Here is a 27,198-nt window from a genome sequence, read left to right on the forward strand (position 1 = left end):
CCTAACTTAAGAAACTAATCTTTGCAGTGTGTGATGTAAAGTAAAAGATTATCCATATGATCTGTATTTTAAAAACACATTTATATCAAAATATATACAATTATGTGATTGGTTATTTTTCTTATTGTTTCTTCCAAAGGAACTGCCGATGAATCAAGAAAAAGGTGAATTTAATTGTGTTCTATTCAGTCAAATGAGGACTTGTACATCAGTGTAAATAGAGATACATTTTTCAACCAATGTAGAAAGGGAACAGAAATGTAAGAGTTATAAAAGATAGTCATTTTTGTTATGTGTGTTAACAATGTGGTTTTTAATGGGAGTGATCTTGTCCAACAGTAGACATTGTTTGTTATCACAAGATGAGGGAGAAAGCGACTGGCATCTACTAGGCAGAGGACAGCAGTCCTGTAATACATCCTACACTGAGTAGGACAGCCCCCACAACAAACAGTACCTGGCTTAAAATGTCAGTAGATCCACGATCAAGAAATGCTGTTAACACCTCCCACCTGCACACACACAGGCACACACAAACACATATGCATTTAACTCTGTTTTAATTTCTAAACAGAACACATCAATATAATCTATGGAAGCAAATATCCTTTGTGATCTTTAAGAGAATATTTTTCAACAGACCTAATTACAATAACAAGAAACCTGAAATGACTTGCTTCCATCTATTACTAAAAGCACAGCACAACCTCTGATGTTTGCAGCCAGGGCCTGATAATATATAGGTATTCTGTAAATTAAGTTGAAGTATAAGGCAAGTTTTTAAGAGCTCACCTGTATTTTATGTGGTAATATACTGCCAACGTCATACTGTGGGAAGGAAAAAAAATATATGTTATAACCAAGATTATTGGTGAAATTGAAGACATGTTTTCAAGGAGAAACTTCCCATAGACTTGTCTTGCAGTTTCAGAGCAGTATCATATGGGCACTTGCCCCTGTTTCATTTAACTTGCTTATAGTAGACAGATGCCAAATGTTATGCAATGTGACATCAGGACATCTTCTTTTAACTATACATTATTACGTTTTTCTCTGTCATTTGTGTTTCTACCCGTATAACCTCTTTCCCTGGACAAATTCTATAAATGTTCCCAAATACTTAAAACTAAACCACATAATATTTGTTTAAAAAACTTTGAAGCCCGTGCATTTATTTCAGTTGACTTATTCATTATTCACCTGCCCATAATTTTCATTATTTCTCTGAAAGTTAATTAAAAAAATGCTGTAGAACAAAATGAAAATCATTCCTCCAGTACAAGAAAAAATTTTGTAGTAAATACAAGTGGCCTCCAAACTGATAATAGTTCTTTTATGCTGAAAAGTCAGTGATAGTAATGCAGCCTACATCTGTACAGTACAATATTCATGGGAAATATTTCCAAATTAGTTTAAATAAAGAATAAATAGGCAGACACAACCCTTCAGATCATACATTTCTGTATCTCTAAATTATACATAGGTGCTGTTTATTAGGGTACAAAGGGATTCCCTTGAGTGAGTTATATGCTTTGATTTGCTCTCATTGTTTAAAAGGAAGCTTAACATCATCAAGGGAAGACAAAGCTGAATTTTAAAAGAAGTCCAGAATGTGTTTAAAATTTAAAGTCTGACATCATATGCATCAGGGATGCACATTTTTATAGTATTTCAAACAGTTTATCTCCAAATTGCGTTTAATCATAGACTGACCATAATACATTGAAAAGGTTCACCAAAACTTATTAGAAATTTCATCTAACAACCAACTGTTACAGATAAGGGAACCAAAGCTTGCCCAAAATCCCACCAAATAGTCAGAAGCAATTCTTTTCCTATATAGTATTCTCTGGATCAGTAGTTCCCAAACTTTCCTGCACACTGGAATCACCCAAGGAGCTTTACAGTGATCCTTAATTCCAACTTGGGACATTATGATTAAGTGGCACAGGGAACAATTCGGTACAAGGAGTGTTTGAGAAGTTCCCCCAGGTGATTCCACTATGCAACAATGTTTGTGAATGACTTAAAAGTTAAATGTCACAATCGTTGGGCATGCATTATGTACACTACTACATGTAAACTTCATCCTTCACCCCATAGATATGGGAAAGGGTACTGTAGGCAGGGAAAGAATAAAATAGGAAACTCCTTAGGTTTTATGGCTAATCCTAAATAGAAGGAGTTAAAACTCTCCTGGAAAAATTTCCCTTGGCAATAATGTGAAGGAAAAGGTAGTGAAAAACAAAAGAAAACAAGAAAACAAAAAGGCAGCAAATGGCTTAGGGGCTTGCACCCAAAACCAGAGAAAGAGCTGACAAGCAGAGTACAAAGAAAGTCTTGTGCACAAAACCGAGGTAGCCTTCCTTTTGTACTTCCTATAGAATTCAGGGAAGCAGACTGGAAAGGAGGAGTGACTAACTCTCGGGGAAAACTTGTGTGTGTTCACACCTATGCACTAGCACACACACATACACATATGTGTTCACTCTAGGGTTAGCATATTATCCACTCTAGGAGCACTGTATCACTACAATACACACACACACATCTCGTTACTAACTCAAATGTAATGATGAATAAGGCACCTCTTAGTCAACCAGCTGTCCACCTTGGAGAAAAGGCCCTCTCAAGGACAAATAGAAGTTACACAAAGCCCTCAAAAGCAATGACATAGGCTAGTGGACCTGGTCCAATACAAATAAATCCCTGGGAACCAAGAGGGCTATGGTAAGGTCTAGGCAGGGCAAGGTGTCCTTGGTACACAATAAAGGTATCCAGGAACAAAGGCCTATGGATCTTCCATGTTTCTCTTGTCAGGGTGGCTATTTTCTCCCTTTCTATTGAAACATGCTTTCAAAACTTTGTATCTTTAATTTGTTATTGTATTAGAGTTTATAATCCAGGTGAGCCACTGACCCCAGTGCAGTGGTGCTCACAGAGCACATGAGGTGACACCACATATGTATTATGGCAAACATTCAAATGCTGGTAACTGGGGTGTCAACAGAGGAAACAGCGATTCTTTTTTCCAAGAGTCATTTCTAAATTGTTAAACTGTAACTCATAGAGAACTATCTTTTCTAGAAATATCCAAATATAAAGCACCTGTTCTTTTTACATTTAACAGTGTCTTGCATCATACATGTTTAGTATAAAGAGGCACACTTTTCATGGGATTCTTTAGTTGCTAAAGAATCCCTTCTACCATGAGTGGATTAAAATAAAAATGGGAAAATCACAGTTAGGCCTTTACAATCAATATAGATGTTTTGCTCCAATATTTGAAAGTGGGAAAGGAAGAGAATAATCATATGGCTGAATTTACCCAACATGGCTGGAATGTTTTAGCAGTAGGGGACCTGTCACTCAGGCCTCTGCAGCATCCCTGTACTCACCATTGTACTATGTTTCTATGATTAGGCTTGCTGAGTGTGCTGTCATCCATCCATATTGAGGAGCAGGAGCTGTAGTTCCTCGTCAGCTGACAGTAGAAGAAAATGTCACAGTAAGTTAGACTCACAAATGTTGGGGCTGTTTCCTTGGTTAAAATGTCAAGTGACAAACCATGAAGGTATTTCTTACAGTGCATGAAAGGTCTGAGGGCAGTGTCATGCATATGGGTCTGCAAAATGTTACTGGGGGAGGCTGTTTCTTTTCAGGGGTGTTGGAGGAGTAGGTTGTAAAATATAGCCCTTATTATGCTACCTATTTTCAAATCTGACAAGCATTTAGTATACATCATTTTATAAATAGTATAAAAAGTTTAAAATAAGATTTTCGACTTTTAGCAAGAAAAACAGCTAAGATTTTCTATTTCTACTGTTAGTAACTAGAATAAAATGTAATGCCTTGCATAATATTGGCACAGTATTAACAGTATAGTACAACAAACAAAAGCTTAACACTTAATTCATTAACTAACACTAAGTGTGTTAATGTGATGAGACAAATATTTCACAGTCAAAGGACTGTGCCAGGGATGCTCAGTCACTAACAAGCCAGGGCGATAGGTCACCTGGACCTGTACCCTTACCAAGAATACACAAGTACTATTTGAAGATTCCCTCACATCTAAAATAGAGGACAAGAACAACTTTGAGAGCTGAACATTCAATTATTTTCTGGGAGGATTTCCATTACATAACTTTGTGGAAAGCCTCAGACACTCAAGATTACATTTAATTCTCTAAAGCTATCTGACACTTATGAGGACATATTTCTGCCTCATTCATGCTATTCGCTGCCTGAGAAGCTTTTTTCGGTGTTTATGTCCTACAGATTTGATCCCACCTACATTCTGGAATACATCTGCCAACAGCTGCATCATAAAACATTTCTCTGAAAGTGTTCCAGTGACAGTGTAAGAGATTGAGCATATTTAATATTTTCCTCAGCATGGGAAAGACCTTAAAGGCATGACCCATTTTGTATAAGTATATGAACATTCTGAGATGGTTAGACAATCTGTCTGGTGATATCAACAACACACAGCACATCTGGGTGAGTACAATTGGTCCACAGGTGAATTCAGATCAAGAATTTAAGAATGAAACTGTCCACGCCCCATTTTCCCATTTTTAAAGATAACTAGAATAGCAAAAAAATTCATAAACATTTCTAAGTGATGCTTAATCATAAAATTTAAAAGAAAAAAATTGTAAAACACTAAATGTCTATCATTCTGGCTTATGTATACCCCCTAGTACACACAATATATACTATCACAGACATTGTTTTTGACATACACTTATCTAATATGCAGTAATGTCAATCACTTAACCTTGAAAACAACTTCACTTATGAAATGGAAAACAATTATTCTTTGCTGTAAGTGAGTAGGAGTAGTCCATTACCATAACGATTCAAACAGATTCATGCATTCACACTTAACAACAAAGTTAGGAAAACAAAAATAATTACACTACCAAATCTGATCTTTTTGGCAATTACACAGCCTGCTGAACATCTGTGATAGAGGACCAAAGTGATACCTCTTTTGTCAAAAAATAAAAATGCAGAAGTCTGGAAACAATGAGGTATTCTCATTTAAGAACTGCAATAATAAAAATAAATTGTATTTTAAAAATTAATGTGACATTTACAAAGTCTATTCAAGCATCGTTTTTCTTCTTCTTTAGTTCACTTTGTCCAGCTCAGATTGTCCCAATTTTCTTCCTGTGCTGCCACACTAAAATATATTAATATGTTGAATTATTTAGGTTTCCCTTGACAAATCTCAAGCGTTAGAGCTACCTGGAGATGCTCCTCCAACCTTCCTCGTAAGTATTTCAAGAACTTTCATCTATTTTTAGTTTTAAAAAGCCTATCCAGATGAGATGTCATGGCACATGTTTGTGTCTGTGTGTATTTTGTGTGCAAAAGTCAGCCAGAACCACGTAACAGTGTGCAACCAGAGAGACAGAAGACATGCAAACAAACTTACACAGTGGTCCAAGTAACCCTAAAAGTCTTAGATATCCAGACACTGAATTATCCTCTCAAAATAGTCTCTTTCTGGACAAACTCAAAACATTTTAAATATTATTTTGGGCCATTTGCTCTCAACATAGATCTAGATGAAAGCCATCAACAGTAACCATGCCAGTACCTTAACATTGAACTGCCTTGAAATTTCTTCAACCAGATTAATTTAATTTCAGCCTTTGACAAAGCCTTTGGATATGAGCAAAATGCAAACTTATTTTCTGCAAATGTAACACACACACACACACACACACACACACTTTACATTTCCTATTACTCTCCCACTAGCCAGGTTAAAACTGTTTTTTCTTTTCACTTTTTTCAGTTGTAATAAAAAATACACAGCTGGTATCTCTAGACCTTTCCAAATGATCTTACATGCCACTTATAAAGGCTTCTGAACCATATGGTCAGGTAGCAGCAGCACAGCAATAACCCCACCACCAGCACCAAACTCTGTGTTAGCTACTTTCTCTTCACTGGAAAAAATCATCTGACATCTACAAGTTAAAGGAATCCTTAATATATTGGAGATACATACTTTTAAGGGTCCAAGTTAGTACCTTTATATGTATTTAATTTAAGGGTCCAAGTTAATACCATTATATGTATTTAATTTAAATACATTTGGTTATTGCTTATACTAGACGTTTCTTTAAACCCTCTAGTGCTTACAGTCTAGAGACTTCTGAGGAGGTCAGTGAATCATGGGTGTGTGATACTGAATTAGTTCACTGAATGGTTTAGCATAGTTCTGTGTGGATAATTAGCATAGTTCTGGGTGTGAATGATGGGCTTAATGGAGAGAGAAGATGCACCTGGGTTTGGGTGGCACCAACCAAGAGGCTTATAGCCTGAATTAAATAAAAACTGAAAGGAGGAAGAAGTCTTGCTGCTTCTTACCTGCCATTCCATGCAGTGTATATCCGCTCTCAGGTTCCTCTGCCATGACTTCTTGCTTTGGAGCCAGATGACTGTGGACTAAAACTTCTACAAAATGTGAGCTAAAAGACACCTTACCTCCTTTAACTTGTGGGTGTTGAGTATTTTGTCCCAGCAATAAATAGGTAACTAAGACATACTTACACTTGAACTGCAAGTTTTAATTAAGTTAAAAATGGTGGATTGATTGAACATGCAGCTAGTTCAACTTGCTCCTGATATATTATTTGAACTAAAGGATAAAATAAATGTTACACATGAGACCTGGATCCAGAATGGACATCATTTTTGATGTGTGAAAACTGTAAGTTAAATACTGTTAACTCACATGGGAAAATATTAGGACACTCCGAGGCACAGAGCACCTTGGCATAAAATGTGAAGCAGAGGCCATGAAAAACCATAGGAAATGAATGTAGAGCCATTGTACACCTGTCCTCCATCTCTGCAGGTGCTATGCAGATATTATATTCTATAGACATTAAAACTTAGAGATATCAAGTACATCATGGCTGAGACCTAGACATTAGTGGACGAAACACTGTATGATGAACAGTTTCTGGAAAGCAGGCAGCTTTGATTGTATTCCTCAGGCAGAGGTTGAGGAGCTTTTTCTCTGATATCAGGCTGTCCAAGAGATTTGGCCCCCAGGTGTTGCCCAAAGCCCTGCAAAGGAAAACCTGATTTCACTGCCAAATTCTCACAGTGGAGCCCACTAGTTAAATGAAAGTTTTGCTCACATACAGTATTTCAGTCCAGGGAATGCCAGGGTCACCCATGTATTTCAGGGAATCCTCTGACAAGAGAGATCATTGTAACAGGAACAAAGGAATTTGTGGGAGTGCTAGAAATTCAGGAGCAAATTAGAAGTTTAAAAGTATTTAAATACCAGATTGAAAAAGTTCAATTCAAGGAATAACTAATATTTAGTCAGAGCCAAAGGAAAAAGTAGAAAATGGAAAGAGGACGGACATTTGACATGAGTGAAGAAGTACGAGTATGAAAAACACAATATTTAAATAAAAAAGTATAAGAAAATCTAGAGAAAATATCAAGGACTTTTAAAGAAGAGGGAGTTTTCAGACTTTAAAGACCACCCCAAGGAGATGAAAAAGTCAATAACAAACCCTTGTGTTCTTTCAGCATCCCTAAGATAGAGAAGTCTTTAAAAGCTTCCAGAGGAGGGGAGTGGCTATAGCTGGTTATTTTTGAGGTATATAATATGGGGACAACAGAGTTAAGAGCAACACTAGAAATGAGAAGAGCTTTGTGAAAACTGGCATCAACCTGCAAATCTATGTTTTATTAAAAACTATATTTTCCTTTACAGGCTGGCTTCTTAAAATTATCCATTTGCCCTTTCATAGGAGAAAGTTTTCCAGTAGAACAGGGGAGCACAAGACAGAGGAAACAAAAGAATCTAGGACAGTGAGGACACTCGCAACAGAGCCCTATGGAAGACAGACTTCAAGGAGATATTCCAGGGAAAGTGAAGCAGCAGGCCTAAGGACAAGCCAGTCCCTCTAAGGTAGGAAAGCCAGTGAGGGCAGTCTCTGGGAGAAAACTGAAGCAAGGGTGTTTTAGAATGTGAACAATGTCCTGGCAGGCATGTGACTAATGTTACAGCATTGCGGGGATTGTTGTTAAGAAAACTGTCCCAGTAAGAATACAAGATTGACCTCCCTCAAAGATGAAGAACGTGAAAACAGAAAGAGCTCTGGGGTTCCTTATCCTACTTGGTTTTGTGAACTAATGCTCCTTAGGGATCATCCAGCAACAGTGCAGAGCTGTGTACATTTCAGAAATACTTTAGAGAAAGAATTAAATTATACAAAGGCAGAACAGTGTAACTGTTATTACATAACCTCGCAGTAAACAATAGTAATAAATGATAATTAGTTAGTTTAAAATATATGATCTAAATAAATATCAAAAACAAAAATAAAACTGTATTATGCATCTGAAGGAAATTGGGGAGAATAAAGTCATTGCGGAAAGAGGAAGCTAAACATTCACCTGTTATGATGGAAAAACAACGGACAATGCTAAAGACTGATGTGTTAAATAGTTTATTTTGATTTTTAAAAAGATTAAAAATTAAAGCCAAATATTTCATACAAACCTTTAACACTGTGCCCATATTACCACAATGGAACTTAAATATCAGAAACCCTTAAAAATGGAACTTACTAACTCAAAGACTTTGTGAAGTAAATTTAAAACATCTCAGGAAAATACAAAATACATTAAAAATGCAGAAAAGGAAGTCTATGGTCACAGACTGGCTCCTCATTGTATTTGTTTAGAAATCATGGCAGAAACAATCAGATTTACTCAATTTCTTATTATCTATTTACTTACATGCTTGAGATGGGTGTTGTTCCTCTGGTCATGCACTAAGAATAAGAAAAACAAATAAACCTACTTAAGCTATCACAATACAGAATGCCTTAGAAATGTACATTGAACTGGCTACAAAATATCTGATGGATTATAAATATACAGAATATACAAAATGAGTATTTTACTTTTAAAAGTAAATAATCTAGTGCTGGGGATATAGCTCAGTGGCACAGTGCCTGCCTGGGAAGCACAAGGTAGTGAGTTAGAACTGGGTTCCAAAATCAGCCAATTACCTGCCAAGACAAGTTTGATAGAGTGAAAACCAAATATTTATTTATACCTTCTGTTTACCCTAAAAAATGACAGACTGTCCTTACATGAAAGAAAATTGTAAAACTGGATCCTAGATGAACATTAGCTAATAGAAAAAAGTTAACTTATTACATGTCTCTCGTTTTACCAGACTTTCCTGTGTAAATACACAGTACTTTGTAATTGTATATTGCTTAACAGCTTAATTATAAATATCTGATAGTAGACGGCTCTATGAACAAGCTTCTGGTTAGGCACTCACTATTCTCTTTCTGCTCTAGAATTCATAATCTACTAAGTTAATGCGGATGTTACTAAAAATATTAGTGATTCTTTAGACAACTGTAAATTAATCCACCTGAAATATCGAGCTTGAAATGAATGTGCTAATCTAAGTGAACACCCTCTCAATAGCATACAAATTCATTTTGGCCTAATGAAGTACATAAAGCAAACACTCCCGAGTTACATGGGCCACTGCAGCATTTCCCATACTGTTTCCTCTCAAGCTAGACACCTGCATATTCCTTTCCCCTGAAGAGAGGAGTGCGGATCTGTTTGTTTTTTATCCCACACTCTACATGTGAGAGGCACATATATCTCCTGAAGAAATGGAAAAACACAGCAATGCTAACCAGAAATGACCAGCTCAAAAAGAAAATTGTACAGAAGTGGAAATATAGATAAGAATCCCCGTTTTTCGTTGTGCTGCATTTTTCCAAGTTTTACAGGGGCTTCATGCCTTAAATTCTTACCCTTGTAATCAACTGGAAAATTTTGTCATATATCAGACTTTTAACAACACAATAAAATGACAGCAGCAACAACAACAAAGGCAATTTATCCAAACATGAAGAAGAGAAGTTAGGTTGCACAAAGTCCCGCAAATCTGATTCTCACTCTGGAGTAAGCAGGACACAATGATTTACAGTAGTTGCACACATTGCCTTACCCTTAACGTCAGAGTATGTTTACACAGATTTTCTTCATAGGATCAAAACATTTTTGCTAACTCAAAATTTCTGAGAATGCCATAAATCCTAAATCTGGTGTGAGGTAGGCTCACTGGATTATAGCACTGTAACAGTGAGATGGAAGGGATGACTCAGTAGGACTCTTGTTGGCTATATCCACATATATACCTATCTGCATATCTGGATCTATGATTTTCAAAATATGATGTCAAGATTCTCTAAGTGTAAACTAAGTTTTATTATTTCTCCTTAAAACATTTCCTGTGGAAGAAGGGTAAAGGAACAAAATAATAGAGAAAAATAAGTTTAAATCCATGACCCCTTCCTTAATTATGTGGCCTGCTGTAGTGATAAAGAGGCAGCAAAATGTGTTAACAGAGAGTAGACAAGCTCTCAGTTTTAAAGTTACATTAAAAGAAAGTATATAATCAGATTTTAAAAGTAAAATGCACATTTAAAAAATTGAAAAACTGAATCCCATATGTAAGTTCTTGTAAATATTTGTATAATGTATCAACCATGTAAAATGACAATAGTTTTCAGCCTGATCATTGATGGGGAAATGTAGTCTTACCGTATGTGTGAGATTTGCTCAGGAAAATTGTGCCTATCTTTGGATCATCAGAAGGGTTTAATTTCGAAGCTCCTTCTACAGAGAAAAAGAAAAAAATGTCATGACTTGGTTCAGTAGAAATGTAGTTTTCAAAACAGCTTCCCAATACATTTAGGTCATGTTAACAGCATTGTAAAATGATTTAGTTATGAATGTGAATGAAATAAAACGAAGGCAACAGCATAAGGATTCTCCCAGAGAACTGTAAATTTGTAGAGTCCCTTTTCACATACAGAATAAAACAGGCTATATCTTAGACTTATTATTCTAAAATTTTACCTAGATAATCTAATAGAGCTTTTCCATGAACCAAGTGCACTTTACGATGAATATATGGCCTACGATGGCCTTCTCTGCTGGTATTACTGGCACATTTCAGGAGCGGTTTTGAGTAACAAACACTTACTCTTGCATCATGGATGCACTGTTAGATACCAGTTCAATGTGACAAATATTTAAAAACATCAAACGTTCTTTAGACCATGAATGACATGGCTAATTCTAGCTGCATTCAACAAGACAACTCATTTTGATAGCTGTGATGTTTGGAGACTATAAATGATGGAAGATCTAGGATTAAAATCCAAAGTGCTAATCTGTAATCACCTTCCTGAGAAAAACTGTTTTTTAAGAAACTTGTCTATGTACATAGATTTTTGATTCTTCTTTCTGCCCAGAAGTCCACCTTGGAACTAGATTGGGAAAGTCTTCTCTTTAGTAGATATTATAAAACAGAGTCTTAAACTTCAATAAAACACAATTTTCCTATTATAAAGGATAATAAAAGTCATTATGGCATGTGCTGTGACTGTCCTCAAAAATCTCGGGCTACTTAACCAGTTTTGTAACAAACTGTACCAATATTCAAAAAAAAAAAAACTAGTGGTTAAGCAATATTTCCTTAAGCACATATTATTAATTATTCTACTTTAGAGTGTTTAGTGGTCCAGTCACACTCTTGTGTATATCCTTGGCCTTGCAAAATTCAAAACGGGCACTGATAGATTAAAAAAAATAATCAGTTTATTAGTGACTAGTGTCTAACTCAGCACTTCACAAGTTTACTTTCTTTTGAATACTGCTTTTGCCCTTCTGAGTACTATGGTTAGAATTTTGGATATATATAATATTGATCTTTCAGATTTAACAAGAATTTGAATAATTGATTTTAAAGGTACAATGACATCACTAGCAACTTACTAAAACCTTTCTTTATTCTTCATGGTAGTTCCTCAATCAAGTTTAGTAAAATAATTCTTATATAAGAACTCCTGAAGAATCCATGAATTTTAGCATATCATTTAGAAGATGAGACAATCTTAGTTATGTGGAAAAATAAAATCACTTTATGCACAAGGTGACAGGTACAGACTTACACGGCCATCTGTATTTTAAAGCTTCTGACAACTTTCGGACCACGTCCTACTAAAACACCAATATGTGCACATTTGAATTTCTCAATATAATTTGTAGAATTATTTTACTATTAGAAATAAATTATAGAAAGAGCTATATTAGGTATTGGCACCTTTGTAATGACAGATTTTGAATGTAGTCCAGCAAAACTAAGTATCAAAATCAGATTAATCAATTTAACCCCCCCCACTCTCTCTCTCTGTGTTTCTCTCTGTCTTTCTCTATTTCTCTGTCTCTGTCTCTGTCTCTGTCTCTGTCTCCAAGACTATGTATCTGAAGACAAAATTCAAGAAGTTTGGTATTTAAAATAAAGAGAATGTGCAAAAATAAAAGAAATGAGCCCAAGGGAAAGGCTTGCACCCTCTCTAGAGCAATAGAATAGGCATATGGCCCAGGGTTGGTCACTGCATTACAAGTCTCTTGAGTCCTCCCAACAACCAGAGGAGAAAGACACTAGGACTGTTATCTAGCTAACTGGCAGCTGCTGGTTGTGACCCCTGCCATCAGGAATAGTAAATGTTTGGCAGAAGAGATGGACAGAGGGAAGGAGAACGGACATGGGCTTTTGAGAAGGGTTACTTCCTGGGCCTAGTTGTACATGATCAACCTGTATGAACTACCTGGTTATGCAAGTCTATTTTGGAATAAATTTTCTTTAATTTGTAATTGTTAAGGGTGCTGGTTAATCAGCGGTACTGATGATCACACTCAAGGTGGGGACCTACAAGAGTCACTGACTCATTTAACAGATATCATGAACAGCAATTTATAAATGCCAAACTACTGTGTTTAAAAATTATCAACATACCCACCACCATTTGTTTTAGTTGCTTTGATTATGCATGTTTCAAAAGTAGCTCTTGGGCTCAGAAACATAACTCAGTTATGAAAAACATACCTTGCAAGCACAGAGGTCTGGATTTGATCTCCAGAACAATTAAAAAAGAAAAAAATAACATCAATATACAATTCATTGCATATTTTATTACCACAAAATGATCAGCCCTTTGAGCATATTTGCACTTTTGATACCATAACAGTGCAGCAAGGTATTGTGTACTTTATGTAGCCAATCTCCTATTGGTTGAAGATTTAGTCACTCATAAAATTGGATTTTATTATGAGAAAAATATTCATGTACATGGTATTTTCTTTTTTTATAGATAGTATTTTAAAAGAAATCATCTTTTTCTGATTAGGAAAGATTTAAAAGATGCAGGGATTAGACAAAATGGAGTGGATTTCTTAGTTGAATGTACAAGGCTAATTGCTTTTGAAAAGGCATAAGGGCACTTTAGGGTCCGGTGGTACCCATGGTACCGGTGATTTGAACCCCAAGCCCAGATTTGTTTTGTTAAAATCCTGTGAATGTGCATGAGAAACATTACTGTGCCTTTAATTTACAAATATCTGATGACAGTTTGACTACTGTCCCATACATAGTAGTGGAATTTTCACACTTGTTATTTTCACATCAGTTTTATGTATGTTAGGCACTGTATCCATTACTTTGAACATTGTCATTGCACAGTTTTCAGGAAGTACTAGTTTATCATGTGCCCACCACAGTTTTCTATAGTATACTGCTTGCTCTTTCTGCTAATAGTAAACATCATGTGTTGCCATTTCATCCAATAGACATTTATGTTACTAGAGAGTAAACTGATAAGAACTGTATTAATACTCTACAGTGTATTAACTATTTCCAAGAGCCAAAAGGGACACTAATTATATCACATTGCTCTTCTTTCATTATCATGATTGTGTAACTACCAGAGATAAAGCAAATCATTAGGGACCATAAACACACATACAGAGACACATACAGACACACTCACCTGCGTACATACAACTTAAAACAGATGTCAAGAAAATGCAAACTTTGAGTACCATGAAACTTATACAAATGCCTTAAAGATTTTTGGAAATATATACAAATATTTCAAACTATACCTAGAGATTATGATTAAAACTCTTTTGGAATATCCACCAATTTTATATTACGAGTTTAAAATTTAAACTTCACAGCACAGTGGTTTGTTATAGGTGAAATACAGCCTTAAAAATTTAACTCAAGTCTACATCTTGTGAACATCTGTGAGAGAAATAAATCTATAAAGCATTACTGATATGTAATATTGCTTTTGTTAATGTCTAAGATACTATGAATGGAGACATCCATCTCAATTGAAGAACTATTAAAAACAGAAAGTAACACACGTGACTTGGAATATATGAAATGCACTACTAAAATATTAAAATTATGCAGCTGGAAACTGTCAAGAATTAATGTTTCTCATCAAAATAATAAAGAGAAAAAAACAATGAACAACAGTGCAGGAGAAAAGCAGGATTAGAAAAAGACACTGATTTCAATAAATACCATTTAAATAGAAGATATTCACAGTTTCTGTGCCAACTGCTGTGCACTTGCTGATTTGAAGGTTACAACATTTACCCAGTTGGTGTATTATTCTTTTTTTTTCTTTTGGTACCCGAGTTTGAACTCATGACTGTGTGCTTGCAAGGCACATGCTTATACCATTGAGCTAAATCACTGGCCAGTCTAATATTCTTTTGCTATGAATTATATTAGTTTTTAAGATCCAAAACACAACCATTGTAGATTCATAATTTCTATGGAGAATGTTGGTTTTGTTGGCATCCTCATTCCACTGCCTGGAGCTGGTTGTGCTGATCAGAGGGTACATCACAGGAAGCAGAGCTCCTGCATACTGTTGCTCAGTGCTCACTCCCACCTGACACCTCTATTGTAGTCTCTGCTGATATGCACCCTGAATCAGCTTCTCCATCCATTTTCAGTCCTTCCCTATCTGTTTAATCCTCAGTCTGTGTTTTACTGATTGGGACTGAGATGTGATATTCGTATATTGTATTAATCCTCGTTTTACTTATGTATTACTTAGGAATGCTTTGCTCAATTTCTTTGAATTCTTGTAAATTATCACTTCTTTATTATTACATGACTAGCTTAAATATTTTAATACTCTGGGAGTTGGATGAGAAAGCAAGGTAGCTTTTAAGGCAACACGTATTTCATATTTTAAAGTCCATTTCTACACATCTTATATCTGAAATTTACAGTTGGCTTGCTATTTTTTCTTTAAAAGAGAGCTTCCTCTATAGTATATGAAGTTATATTCAAATATTTCCAGGAAAAAGACACACTATGGTAACTACTATTATGTTGGGTTATTTGGTGGTGAAGCATTAGGTTGCTGAAACAGTCATGCTTTGACCTGTATTGTTATGTTGTTATGTCCTCTTTTATCTCAATCTCTCCCTTATTCATTGAAAAATTATTTAGTTATTTTTTATGTTTTTTTTTTAACTACAAGGAAAAGTTAAAATTAGCAGGATATATTATAGTAACTTTTTTTGATTTTCTATTAACTGGATTTGAAGTCCTGTAATACTGCTACTATCTTGTTTTGACTGATTAGACTCTGCTCCGTTCTGTATGATAGTATCGTTTGAGGGTGTAAGCAACTACTTTGAAGGCAATAAGATTCACTAAGATGCCGATTCTGTTTTGACTATTATCTCCTTTGGAAGTCCTGTAATGTTTGGAAGTCCTACAATGTTTAAGTTTTATTGTTCTTGTTCTCTACTGCCTTGTTCAACTTTATAATACCTAGTGAGATAGACAATTCTTTTTAAGGAAGCAAGAGGCATTATGGTAACCATTGTTGATAACCTTGTACTCTGTTTATACATCATGTACTATGTCTATCCTTGGTTTTGACTGACAGCTTTGTCTTGCCATATTTGACTTTATTCTCTTCCAAAAAATAAAAGTAATAAGAGCTAAGGAGTAATAAAACCCAAAATGTGTAAATTTTGTTGTAAAAAGAGAGGGAAAAGAAGTGCTCTAACGTATACAACTGCAAGTGTGTTTAGGGGTGTTAAATAGCTGACCATATTAATGTTTTTGGTTGGATCATTGAACACAACTGTTTGCAGTCTATCTGTTTGAATGTCCACTTTGTATGCTTTGATACTGTGACTTGAGAAACTATCTCTAACATGATAATGTGTAATCTGTTAACTGGTGATTTATTACTTTTTTTTGTAGTTCTGTATTACTTGTACACTTACACCACTTTGATTTGTTTTGTTTTTTCTCTTTTTCCTCTTAAATAAAAAAAATAATTATTTGTATCACAACAACAACAACAACAACAACAACAACAACAACAACAAGAAAGAGAGCTTCCTATGCCAGTAATCTTCCCATGGTTTCTTGTGACAACTAAAGTCCATAGTAGTCTTTCAAACCCCATTAGGCATACAAAGACTTTGACCCACAGGTTCTTCTTCTGATGTCGTTTGCTGTCCTGAAGCTGCTTTCATGTTTTATGTCTTGGTCAACCGAATTTGTTCCCATTTAACGATATCAAAACAGAGAGGGCTATCCCTCTGCATAGAAGCATTGCCCAACTCAGATCATTCTCACACTTAGGGCTGCTTAGACATCATTTAAATAAAATAGGCATCTTCCATTGCCCTGGTAAAAGTGGCCTCCCACACCAACTCTTATCCAATTTCACTTTGTCTCCTCACCTTGCCACCTGACTTTTAAATTATACAAATACTGTCTATCCTTGTCCCCTCTAGACTATAAGGTTCATGGTTAGTATGGGGCTGTCTGTACAGCACTATCTGCTCTGTACTGAATACTGATAGGTTCTTCAGTAAACATTTGTTTCAGCGTCCTGAAAACTAGATATTTTTTTTCAAGCTTTACCATGTCTTCTAAGATTTCTTCTAATGCTGTTTCTTGCTTTGTCACTTAAGATCATTAAGTTGAAGGTGTCTTAGAATATAGCTATTCAGACGTAGGTGTGAAATGGGCTATAAAGAATGAGAAATGTCCAGAAGAGTGATTCTAATGCTGATCAAAAAATGAAAGTTAACTTTATTTTGTCATGGGAATATTTAATACTGAAATGGTTTCCCTACAAAATAATTCATCCTATAGACTTAAATTATAAGACAAATATACGATTTGAATTTTATACTAAGACAGTGTAACTCATGAATAACCAAAATATTTTTGTCTATGTCCCCAGAAACTAACATTTAATGGAATTGTATGTGATCACATTATAAAGGTTTGCCAAATCATAAGGTATCTTTGAGTATGTGATAGCTCAACTTAATTTGCTAAATGTAAAGTAATACAAAAATTATTTTGTGTATGTCTTAGATCTACACTAGGTTCTTAAATGACATGAAGAAATGTTATCCTCAAATAATTGACAAGAGAACAAAAAAAAACCCATCCATAAAACTCTTCACTTTAATTTTAAAAAAATTTTTAGTAGGCATTTTGAACTTTACAGGGAAATTGATATAAAATTACCTGAAATAAAGACAAAAAGCAGATTTTCAATGTACCTATCTTTTACATTTGTTATCTGACCTTGTGGTATTCCTATCTATGCAAACTGAAGTCAAATAACCCAGGATTTTGGTCACTGTACTCAGTGCCAAAACACTACACTTGTTGCAGTGCTGGGGATCCAGCTGTGCTCTCTGCATGCTACGGAAGTGCCTTAGTGAGCCATTTCCCTGACCCTAAGCATTCAATTGTAAAAGACAAATAGAAAGTAAACTTTAATAAATACAATACAACAGGCTTTATGCTCAAAGTATTTTTCAGTATTTCAGAATCAGTGCTGCTTACCATTCTCCTACCCTCCCCTGCCCTCTTGCCAGCTTCCCCTAATGTTCACCGCATTCTCACCTTCAACTGAGTTCCTAGAACAAGCACTTTGACTTCAGAAGAAAATTTAGGCTATTTTTTAAAACTTTACTTTTGTTCTTATCCATTAAAGTGAATGTACACAAATGACACAGAAAGGTACCTGTTGCCTCTGAGTTTTGCAAAACCTAAATGAAACTAAGTACGATGAGAGTAAGGTCTAAGAGACAGGTCTACATTATGAATACAATATAAGATGCATTCTGGAAAGTTTTCTTTCCCCTGCAAAGATTGAATTTGGCATCTGTACCATATCCATGTCTGTCTGAACTAGGAGGTAGCTAGAAGCACTCAGTCATTTCCTAACTTTGTTTCTTAATCTACAATACAGAGAATGTACAGAGTTTTCTTTGTATTAGAAAGGGTCAAGTGCGATGTATAACACAAGAGAAGATGTAAATCATGAAGAACTATATAAAGGTCCTATTTATGCTCTTCCTTTTTTTATTAGTACATATTTGCAATACATTACACTTCTAATTTTTTTTGGTAAAATCAGTCAGAGTGTTACTTTATACCATCAAGTACAGTGTAAGTTTTCATAAATACTTATGTGCTTTGCCTTTAAAGGTGTAAGTTGTACATTTATTCATTCTTTAATGAGTTTTATTGTTCCAAAAATGTTACAAAGGCATGTATATTGGGCTTACTTAGTCTTCTGTTTTTCTTTTGTGTTTTTTGAGACAGAGTCTCATGCTATGTAGTTCAAGCTGGCCTTGAGTTCACTTTGTAGCCCAGGGTGACCTGGAACTTGCAAGGATCCTCCTGCCTCAGCCTCCCGAGTACTGGGATTACAGGCATGAGCCACCATGCCCGGCTTTGGGCTAACTTAGTCTTAACAAAGTAACTAAGAGTCCAACTAAAGTTAAAGTGAAGAACAAACTATAATACATTTCCTATATAGTAATGAAATAAACTCTGCCATTTGGGACTCAGATCTTCCTGATACAATTTTTCTACTTCAGAGACTTAGTGTTATCCTCTAAGTAGAGCTGTCTTTGATGAGCATGTAGATTGATTCCAAGGTGAAGTGCAGCCTGGGGAACTTAGTGATATAGAGAGACCTTGTCCCAAAATACACTTGTTTTTAAAAAAAATACAGGGCTATGGATAGAGAAAGTTACAAATGCTTTGGTTTAAATCCCCAGTACTTCAAAATGGAAAAATAAACAAGGACAGTCTTCATTAAGGAACCAACTTGTAACTCACAATTATTTTACCAACATTGATCATTTTCCAAATTCTTGGGGGTAAAAATCAAAGATTTCATCTCTTTCCTCTAGCAGGATCCTTTCACTTTGACAATCTTAACAGTTGTGAAGTATTGTACTGGCAGGTGGGGCAGGATAGGAAAAGGGATAAGGAGTAACTGACATTCCAGAGCTGACAGGGTGTGATACATTCATTCCTAAGGCTTTACTTTCCTAACTAAACCCCAAGTTCATGTTTTGTCTCAAAATTTTGGAGCAACATCTCATGATCTCATGAGTGTTAGGTATTTAAAGTTCCCTTGCATCAATCTTTTTTTCTGGACTCAAATTTCAATTGGAAGGATGAAACAGCTTCTATAGACCTAATGTCAGGTTATCATGTAAACCCCTATGACAATTTCTACTTGAATTTCCATAGGAAATCCTCAAGTGTTGGGATCTGAACTGCAAGCATATCCTTGCCTTCACTGGTTGAAGCAAAGTAAGAATCAGGGCTTACTTGTCTCATTAACCTTGGTAGCAGTCTAGGTAAGGATAGGTAAATGTTAACATATTTGAACTCTAAGAAAAGGGAATGAATATACTAAAAAGTCCTAATAAAGTTCCACAGGACAAGAGAGAGTGCTAATAACAGAAAGGGTCCATAATAGGATTCAGGAGTGGGTAGGGCCAAGAACTTGGTTGATAGGGGATGGAAAGAGAGTGGCCTCACAGGACAGGACAGAAATAAGTGTAGAAAAGCAAGGCACAGTTGGAGTGAAATCCTTGCCATCAGTGCCCAGCCCTAATAAAGCCAACTCTTGAAAGAAAGTGTTCAAAGCCACCGAGGGTGTGAAAGTTTCACCTAAGGCCAGCCAGTGTCCCCACGTCTGCCCCTGCCTACCTTTGGGCATCTTCCAGTAATGGATATATTCCTGGTGGTGACCATCACTGGCTCCCTTTGAAAACTTCTTGGTCTTGCGGGGAGCAGTTACTTGTGCCCCCGCATCTCCATAGACCTCAGAGTCGCAGTCTGACTCCACTGACCCTTTGCGTTTGCACTGGCCACAATTGGGGGCCACGCAACAGGTCAGAATGTTCCCCATAGGGTGTCACTGCAGCTTTACTCAGCCCCCAATTGACCAGCTCAACAATGCAGAGAAGGGCTCTCTTGCTGTCCCTGTACTTTCGTCTCTGTCCAGCAGGCAGGCCCCACCCTTGACCCCCTTTTCCCAACACCGCTAAGATGATTCGTCCTCTGTGAGCCAGAAAGGGTAGAGATCCCAAAAGTGCTGAGAAGCAAAGCCACTGCCAGAGGTTAGGTCAGTGCTTTCCTTCCTTCAGCCACCTCCTACTAACTGAAAGCACCTGGCTGGCACCAGCCAACTGGAATGCATCCTGTGGTGACCTGGTTACCAGCAGCCAATCACAACTCGGGTTCCATCCACACACCCGCCCAACTGTCACCCAGAACTTGAATCAAAACACACTGGCCCTCGTGGGATGCTCAGTCTTTCACACACAGTGTTTAAGATGCCTGTTCCCATTTTTCAGGAGCTGGCTTTTCTATCTTTACTGGTGCTCCAGGGTAAAAGACTTTATAGAAGGCACCGGTTAGTAAGTGACTAGTTCCATAGGCAACTCAGCCTCCCTGCGTGGTACACCTTTTCTTTTCTCATGGAACTTAGTTGTATTCAAATTTTTGACTGTTTCTGCACATAAATGCTTTTCTAACCTCTTTCAAGCAAATGTTCATTTTTGCCTGTAACGTGAAGCTTTGATATAACTCTGAATAAATATTTCTTGCTGTGTATCTTGAATGACACTCAGCATTCCTCTCATCTATACTTCAAACAGGGAATGAACTGTCCCTTCATCTCTGTCCAACTCTTTTTTTCTTCCCTCTGTTTGTCCCTTTCACATCAGCAGTTCTTGGTATTTCTTTTCTTTTCTTTTATAACTCATAAGGCACAAGTTTCTCCTACAAAATTGAAGAATCATAGAATGGGGCTCCAAGTTCCTGGTTTGATAAGAAGGGTAGCAGTTAACATTTATCAAGTGCTATGTGCATGGTGCTGTTCTAAATAAGGTAGTCACATAAGCCTAAACTGCAATTACATCTAACATTTTATAAATTTTTTAGAAGAAAACTGAGATGCAGTATTCCTTTGCAGTCATGTTCACATGACTGTCTGGGTGGAGCTAGAGTAATCTGGGCCCTCAGGAGTATGGGTCACAATAAGTTTATTAGCCATACTGTATGAAAGTAGGGTAGAAGTCAAAGTTATGTGGAGTGTCAGTGAGTATTAGGTTGTGCTTTAAGGATGAATAATTTTTTCACATAGATTTTAGACGTGTTCCCCTCATCAACATACAGTTCCCTCTCTATATGAGGCACTATAGTATGAAACATTTCCAACTGTGAGTGAGTCTGTGCAGGAGAAAAAGCATAGTTTTTAAAAAATTTTATTTTAAACAGGGTAAGCTAATCATAAGAAAGCAGATCAGAGGAAAACAATGTATGTCACACTAATTTCAAAGCAAGACAACAGGATATTATCACTGTCTACCAAAAGGTCTCTTGTCTTCTTCTGAATCGTTGCCCATATTTTCACATATAATTAATTGATGCACAAAAAATAGTGGTCAGAACAGAATGAGGAAGGCATTGGCCTTGAAAACCAGACAATAGGGAAGTCAACAATGTCTTCCATAATTTGTCTTGTTCTCTTCAAAACAGCTATGCATACCTTTTGTATGTTGAAGTTAAAAAGTACAAAACAGGCTCAAGTCAGTCTGAGTTAAGGATAATAGTACTGCTGGATTTCACATCATGATGCTATGGAATCAGCACTGGATACATAGTGTCTCTTTTTCTTCAAAGTAGTTGTTCATTCCATTATGCATTATAGAATCATAAACTATTTAGGAGAAGTTCTATGCATGTATGAGTGTCTACATGTATACCTATGTTTTCTGTATCAGACAGAAAAACAAAACAAAACCAAACAAAACAAATTTGTAGAAAGACCCGAAACAAAAAAGACAAATAAATAACAATAGCAGAGTGCAAATAACTGATGATATAGGCCTTCCAAACAAGGTGGTAGGAGCATAACTAGGTCTGTTATTTTACACAGTGATCTTCAAGAGTTTCTGAGATCACCAGACAATAATATGCACAATTGTTCCAATCTACGAATGCGAACTTTTTCCCAAGAACTTATAGAATTTGTAGTACAATCATTTTAGGTACTCTGTGTATTTATATAAATTTAGATACTTTTTATTTTTCCTTCCTTTTTGTTTTTCCTCACTTAGACATTATTTTTTCCCTGTATGCAGATTCTTATCCTTTCACTGTATTTTATCTTATGTACTCTTACCATTTCTTACACTAGGGAGACTATACAGTATTTACACATGTGAGATTGATGCATTTCACTTATGAGTATGTTCTCAAGTTGCATCCAATTACATATAAAAATCTCCATGTGATCATTCTTTATGGCTGAGTAGTACTCCATTGTATAAAATACCACATTGTTTTATCCTTTCCTCAGTTGATGGGCACTTAGGTTGTTTCCAAGACCTGGTGGTTAGAAATTGTGCCGCTATAAACAAGAGTGCACATACATCACAGTGGTATGCTGTTTTCAGTTCTTCTGGGAATATGCCCAGAAGTGGAATAGATGGGTCAAATGGGATTTCCAATCCCAGATCTTTGAGGAACCCCCAGACTGACCTCCACAGTGGCTGCGCCAGTCTGAACTCCCACCAACAGTGCAGAGATTTCCTTTCCCCCCGCCCCAGCCTCTATAACATTTGTTGTTGGTAGTTTTCTTGATCCTGGCCATTCTTTCTACAGTGAGATGGATTCTCAGTGTGCTTTTAATTTGCATATTTCTCTAATGAGCAAAGATGTAGAACATTTTTTCATATATTTATTTGCCATTTGTTACCTTTTTGTCATTTATTGCCATTTCTTCATCTGAGAATTGTGTATGTGAATGCCCATTTTTGGATTAGGCCTTTGAATTTCGGGAGTCTGATTTTTATAAAATTCTTTATATTTTCAAGACAGATGTCATTTGTCTGAAGGAAACTTCACTAAGATTTTTCCCCAATTTGTGGCTTCTCTTATTTCTATCTCAGTGAGTTTGGTGTCTGTGTATGTTAATGCTATTGATTTTTGATTGTTGGCATTGTATCCAGCTATGTTACTAAATTTGTTTATTATACCTTGGAGTCTTTCAATGGAATTTTGGGGGCCTTCTATATAGAATACCATGTCATCTGCAAATAATGATTTTTAACCTCTTCTTTTCTAATCCTTACTCATTTTATTTCTCTCTCTTTTCTAATTCCTCTGGCTAGTATTTCTAGCATTATTTTGAATAGGAGAGGTGAGAATCCTTGTCTTGCTCCTGATTTTAGAGTAAAGGCTTTCAATTTTTGGCCTTTTAATATGTTGCTGGATGTTAGTTTGTCATAGATGGCTTTTATCATATTGAGGTAAAGACCATGTATTCCAATTTTCTGTAATATTGTTATCATGACTGAGTGTTGGATCTTATCAAAAGTTTCTCCAGCTATAGAAATGATCATATCATTTTTATTTTTGATTCTATTGATATGGAGGATTACATTTATTGATTTGTGTATGTTGAACCATCCCTGCATTCCTGGGATGAATCCCACTTTGTTGTGGTGTAAACTATTCTTGATGGTTTGCTGCATTCTGTTTGCCAGTAATTGACTGAGAATTTTTGCATCTGTGTTCATTAGGGAGATTGGCCTGTGGTTCTCTCTTTTGTTTGGTCTTTCTCTGATTTTGGTGTTAGTGTAATACTTTCTTCCAGGAATGAATTAGGAAGAATTGCTTCCCTTCAATTTCATTGAAGTTTGTGGAGTGTTGGCATTAATTCTTCTTTGAATGTCTTGTAAAATTCTGAAGTGAATCAATCTTGACATGGGCTTCTCTTTGTTGGTAAGGTTTTAATTACATTTTCAATTTCACTAAGTTATTTTGGTGGCTGTTTCAGAAGTTTTACAACTCCTTGTTCCACTTTGGTAATTCATATGTTTCCTAAAATCTGTCCATTTCTCCTGTGTCGTCAAGCCTATGAGAGTAGAGAGAGAGAGTTCAAAATAGGTATCGGTGATCTTCTGTATTTCCACAGGGTCTGTGGTGATTTCATCCTTTTCATTCCTTATTGTATAAATTTGAGTTTTTTTCTTTCCTTGTTTTAATAAGGTTGGCCAGGGGCTTACCAATTTTATTTATTCTTTCAATGAACCAACTCTTTATTTCATTGCTTCTTTGTATCATTTTCTTACTCTCTATTGCATTGGTTTCTACTGTGATATTTATAATTTCCTCCCTTCTTTAACTTTTGGCTTGACTTGTTTTTGTTTTTCAAGATGTTTGAGGTGTAGGATCAGGTTTTTTATTTGTGTTCATTCTGTTTTCCTGATGTGGGAATTCATCATAATAAATTTTCCTCTGAGGACTGCTTTCATTACATCCCACAGGTTCCAGTGAGATGAATTTGTATTTTTGTTTGCTTGTAGGTATTGTTTAATGTCTTTTTAAATTTCCTCTGTGATCCACTGAGTGCTCAGGAATGTATGATTCAATTTCCATGTGTTTGTGTGGTTTTTGCAGTTTCTTTTGTGATTTTCTAATTTCTAATTTCATGGTGCCATGATCCAGTAAAATGCATGTAAGAATTTCAAGTCTTTTGCATTACTCAACCATGTTATGTGGGTAGCATATGGTCTATTTTAGAGAATGCTCCACGTTTTGTGAAGGGAATGTATATTCTGGTGTTGTTGGGTCGGACACTGTATAAGTTCACCAAGTACATATATTCACAGGTGTGATCTAGTTCTGTTATTTCTTTGGTGATTTTCTGTCTAGTTGATCATATCAATGGCATGTGAAGGTCTTCTGTTATAATTTTGTTATTGGTTCTTATTTCTGTTAATATTTCTTTTTATTTGTGAGTGCACCCACGTTTGTTTAATATATATTTAAGACTATTATGTCTTTTTGAAATTTCCCCCAAGTAGTAGATAGTGACCTTCTTTATCTCTTTGGATCATTTTTGTGTTGAAGTTCACATTATCTGCAAACAGAATAGCTATCCCTGCTTTCTTGGGGGTTCCTGTTGCATGGAGTATTGTTTTCCATCCTTGAGTGTCAGTCTATAATTTTCCTTTTGGCTTAGATGGGGTTCTTACATACAGCATATGGTTGGATGTTGTTTCTTGATCTAGTGTGCCAGCCTGTTTCTTTTAATTGGTGCCTTTATGCCATTTACATTAATGGTTATAGCTGTTATATGTTGGTTTAGTTTTGACATGTTAGCTTTCTGCTGTTGATTCTAAACCTTTCCCCAGTGTTTAATTGTTTGCCTTGCTTAGTGGTTTTTTCATATGTCTATCTATAGTGCCTTTCAGTATTTTTGCAGGTTTGTTTTGGTGGTCATGAAGCTCTTCAGATGTTCTTTGTCATGGAAGTATCTTATCTCTTCATCCATTTTGAGGGCAAGTGTTTTAGGGCGCATCAGTCTGGGTTGGAAGTCATTTTCCTTTAGGATCTGAAATACTTCACTCCATGCTCTTCTTGACTTCCTTGTTTGTGCTGAGAAGTCTGCTGTGATTCTGATGGGTTTTCCTTTATAGGTAATCTGCCTCTTCTCTCTATAAGGTTTTAATATTCTGTTCTTACGTTGGGTTTCTGGATGCTGACTGTTATACGTGTGGGTGTTTTATTTTGGTTATGGCTATTTGGAGTCTCTATGCTTCACTGATCTGTATGTCAGTTTGCATTCTCATGTTTGGGGAATTTTCAGCTATTACTTCTGTAATTGGCCTCTTGATATCATTTGTGTTGTCACCTTTTTGTTTGTTTCTGTCAATATTATCTTCTGTGTTTTGGCAACTGTATAGCCACATATTCACCTTCACATTCCCATAAAGAACTCTTTCATCTCCAAAATATTGTCTTGTGTTCCAGGTTTGTATTTCTTCTCTGCCCCATCCTGAGACAACGAGTGATATTTGTAAGTGCACAAATTTTCACTTGCTGGACACTCTAAGTAGAATCACATAATATCATATGTTTTGGGATCTGATTTCCTCTACATAACTAAAATGTATTGAAGGCTCATCTATACTGCAGTGTGAATCCCTAGCATGTTTTTTTTAATTAACAAGTTGTATTTTGGGGGTTTCATGCACTGTAGTATATTCTCTCACCTGTTTGTAGGCCTTCTGGTTGGTTTCTCACATGGTTAATTATGAAATAAGTGACTGTATATTTTCCTCACCAGGTTGCATTGAATAATATTTTGCCTTTGTTAGTGTATGTTGCAGTATATGATTATGTTAACTATAGGAAACGTGCACATAAACAATATATTTCAGTTCCCTTCTTTATCCCTTGTCTCTCCATCCCTCTTTAAAAATTAATATTCACTATTTTCCAGGAAACACCTACCTCTAGAGTGTTCTAGTCACATTATTGATGCATATGTAACTTTATCATAGCTAATCTGCTTGGAAAGTCAGTTCAGGGAAAATTTTGTGATTTCAGTTCCAAGTTTTTCAGATCCTCAGCAGTAGTTGTCATTTGCAGTTTTATTGTTCACTTCTTGTACGTAATTAGTGCCTCATTGTGATTTTGACTTCATTGTTGAAAGAGCACTCTGGTTAATAGAAAATCTTATTTTGTCATTGATATGTTCTCCCTTCACATGAAAGATACAGCCTCAATGTTGGTTTCTCTCTATAGTTAACCTCTTATTGCTTTCTGAAGTTCATATCATGATTCCTTATATGTAACATGTTGTTTCTCCCTGCATAGCTTTAAGCATTTGTGTTTGAATTTTAGCATTTTAACTGTCATATGCCTGTGTATTTTCTTTTGCAATTTGAAAGTATTTTGGATTTCAACAAGGAAGCTTTCTGACAGTTTGAGACCATTTAGGTATTTCTTCTTTATTTACTTCTGTATCACTCTTCGTTTTTCAGTGGAAAAACAAGGGCAGGAAAAGAAAAAGTCCTTTATTGCAGGCACAGGAGGGCTGAAGAGAATTGCAAGATTCCTCTGATGCAGACAAAGAA

General features: G+C 35.9%; 2 protein-coding genes and 1 long non-coding RNA gene across 3 annotated transcripts in view; 1 reads left to right on the forward strand and 2 right to left on the reverse strand.

The window, feature by feature from the left end:
* The window catches only part of LOC100724754 (cyclin-Y-like protein 1), a 16,923-nt gene extending 12,626 nt beyond the window's left edge, over window positions 1-4,297 (reverse strand). The window contains exons 1-2 of the mRNA XM_013152514.3: window positions 3,399-4,297; window positions 793-828 (exon numbers count right to left, since the gene is read on the reverse strand). Of these exons, the coding sequence (XP_013007968.1) occupies window positions 793-828; window positions 3,399-3,619 (257 nt within the window). The 5' untranslated portion in view covers window positions 3,620-4,297. The remainder of the gene's footprint in view (window positions 1-792; window positions 829-3,398) is intronic.
* LOC134470333 (uncharacterized) overlaps window positions 1-27,198 on the forward strand; it is a 99,724-nt gene that overhangs the window by 42,154 nt on the left and 30,372 nt on the right. The window contains exons 4-6 of the long non-coding RNA XR_010042395.1: window positions 3,424-3,508; window positions 4,282-5,282; window positions 7,797-7,957. This is a non-coding gene — a long non-coding RNA (uncharacterized LOC134470333). The remainder of the gene's footprint in view (window positions 1-3,423; window positions 3,509-4,281; window positions 5,283-7,796; window positions 7,958-27,198) is intronic.
* Window positions 5,086-20,451, reverse strand: LOC134472526 (cyclin-Y-like protein 1). Its single transcript, XM_063234334.1, has 4 exons — window positions 19,970-20,451; window positions 10,633-10,707; window positions 8,791-8,825; window positions 5,086-7,095 (listed from the first exon to the last, which is right to left on the reverse strand). The coding sequence occupies exons 1-4, from the start codon at window positions 20,169-20,171 to the stop codon at window positions 6,949-6,951; spliced, it is 459 nt and encodes a 152-aa protein (XP_063090404.1). The 5' UTR covers window positions 20,172-20,451; the 3' UTR covers window positions 5,086-6,948.

Source organism: Cavia porcellus, unplaced genomic scaffold, assembly GCF_034190915.1.
Source record: "Cavia porcellus strain 051 isolate PalLab524CR breed Dunkin Hartley unplaced genomic scaffold, mCavPor4.1 scaffold_23, whole genome shotgun sequence".
In the NCBI taxonomy this organism is placed as follows: domain Eukaryota; kingdom Metazoa; phylum Chordata; class Mammalia; order Rodentia; family Caviidae; genus Cavia; species Cavia porcellus.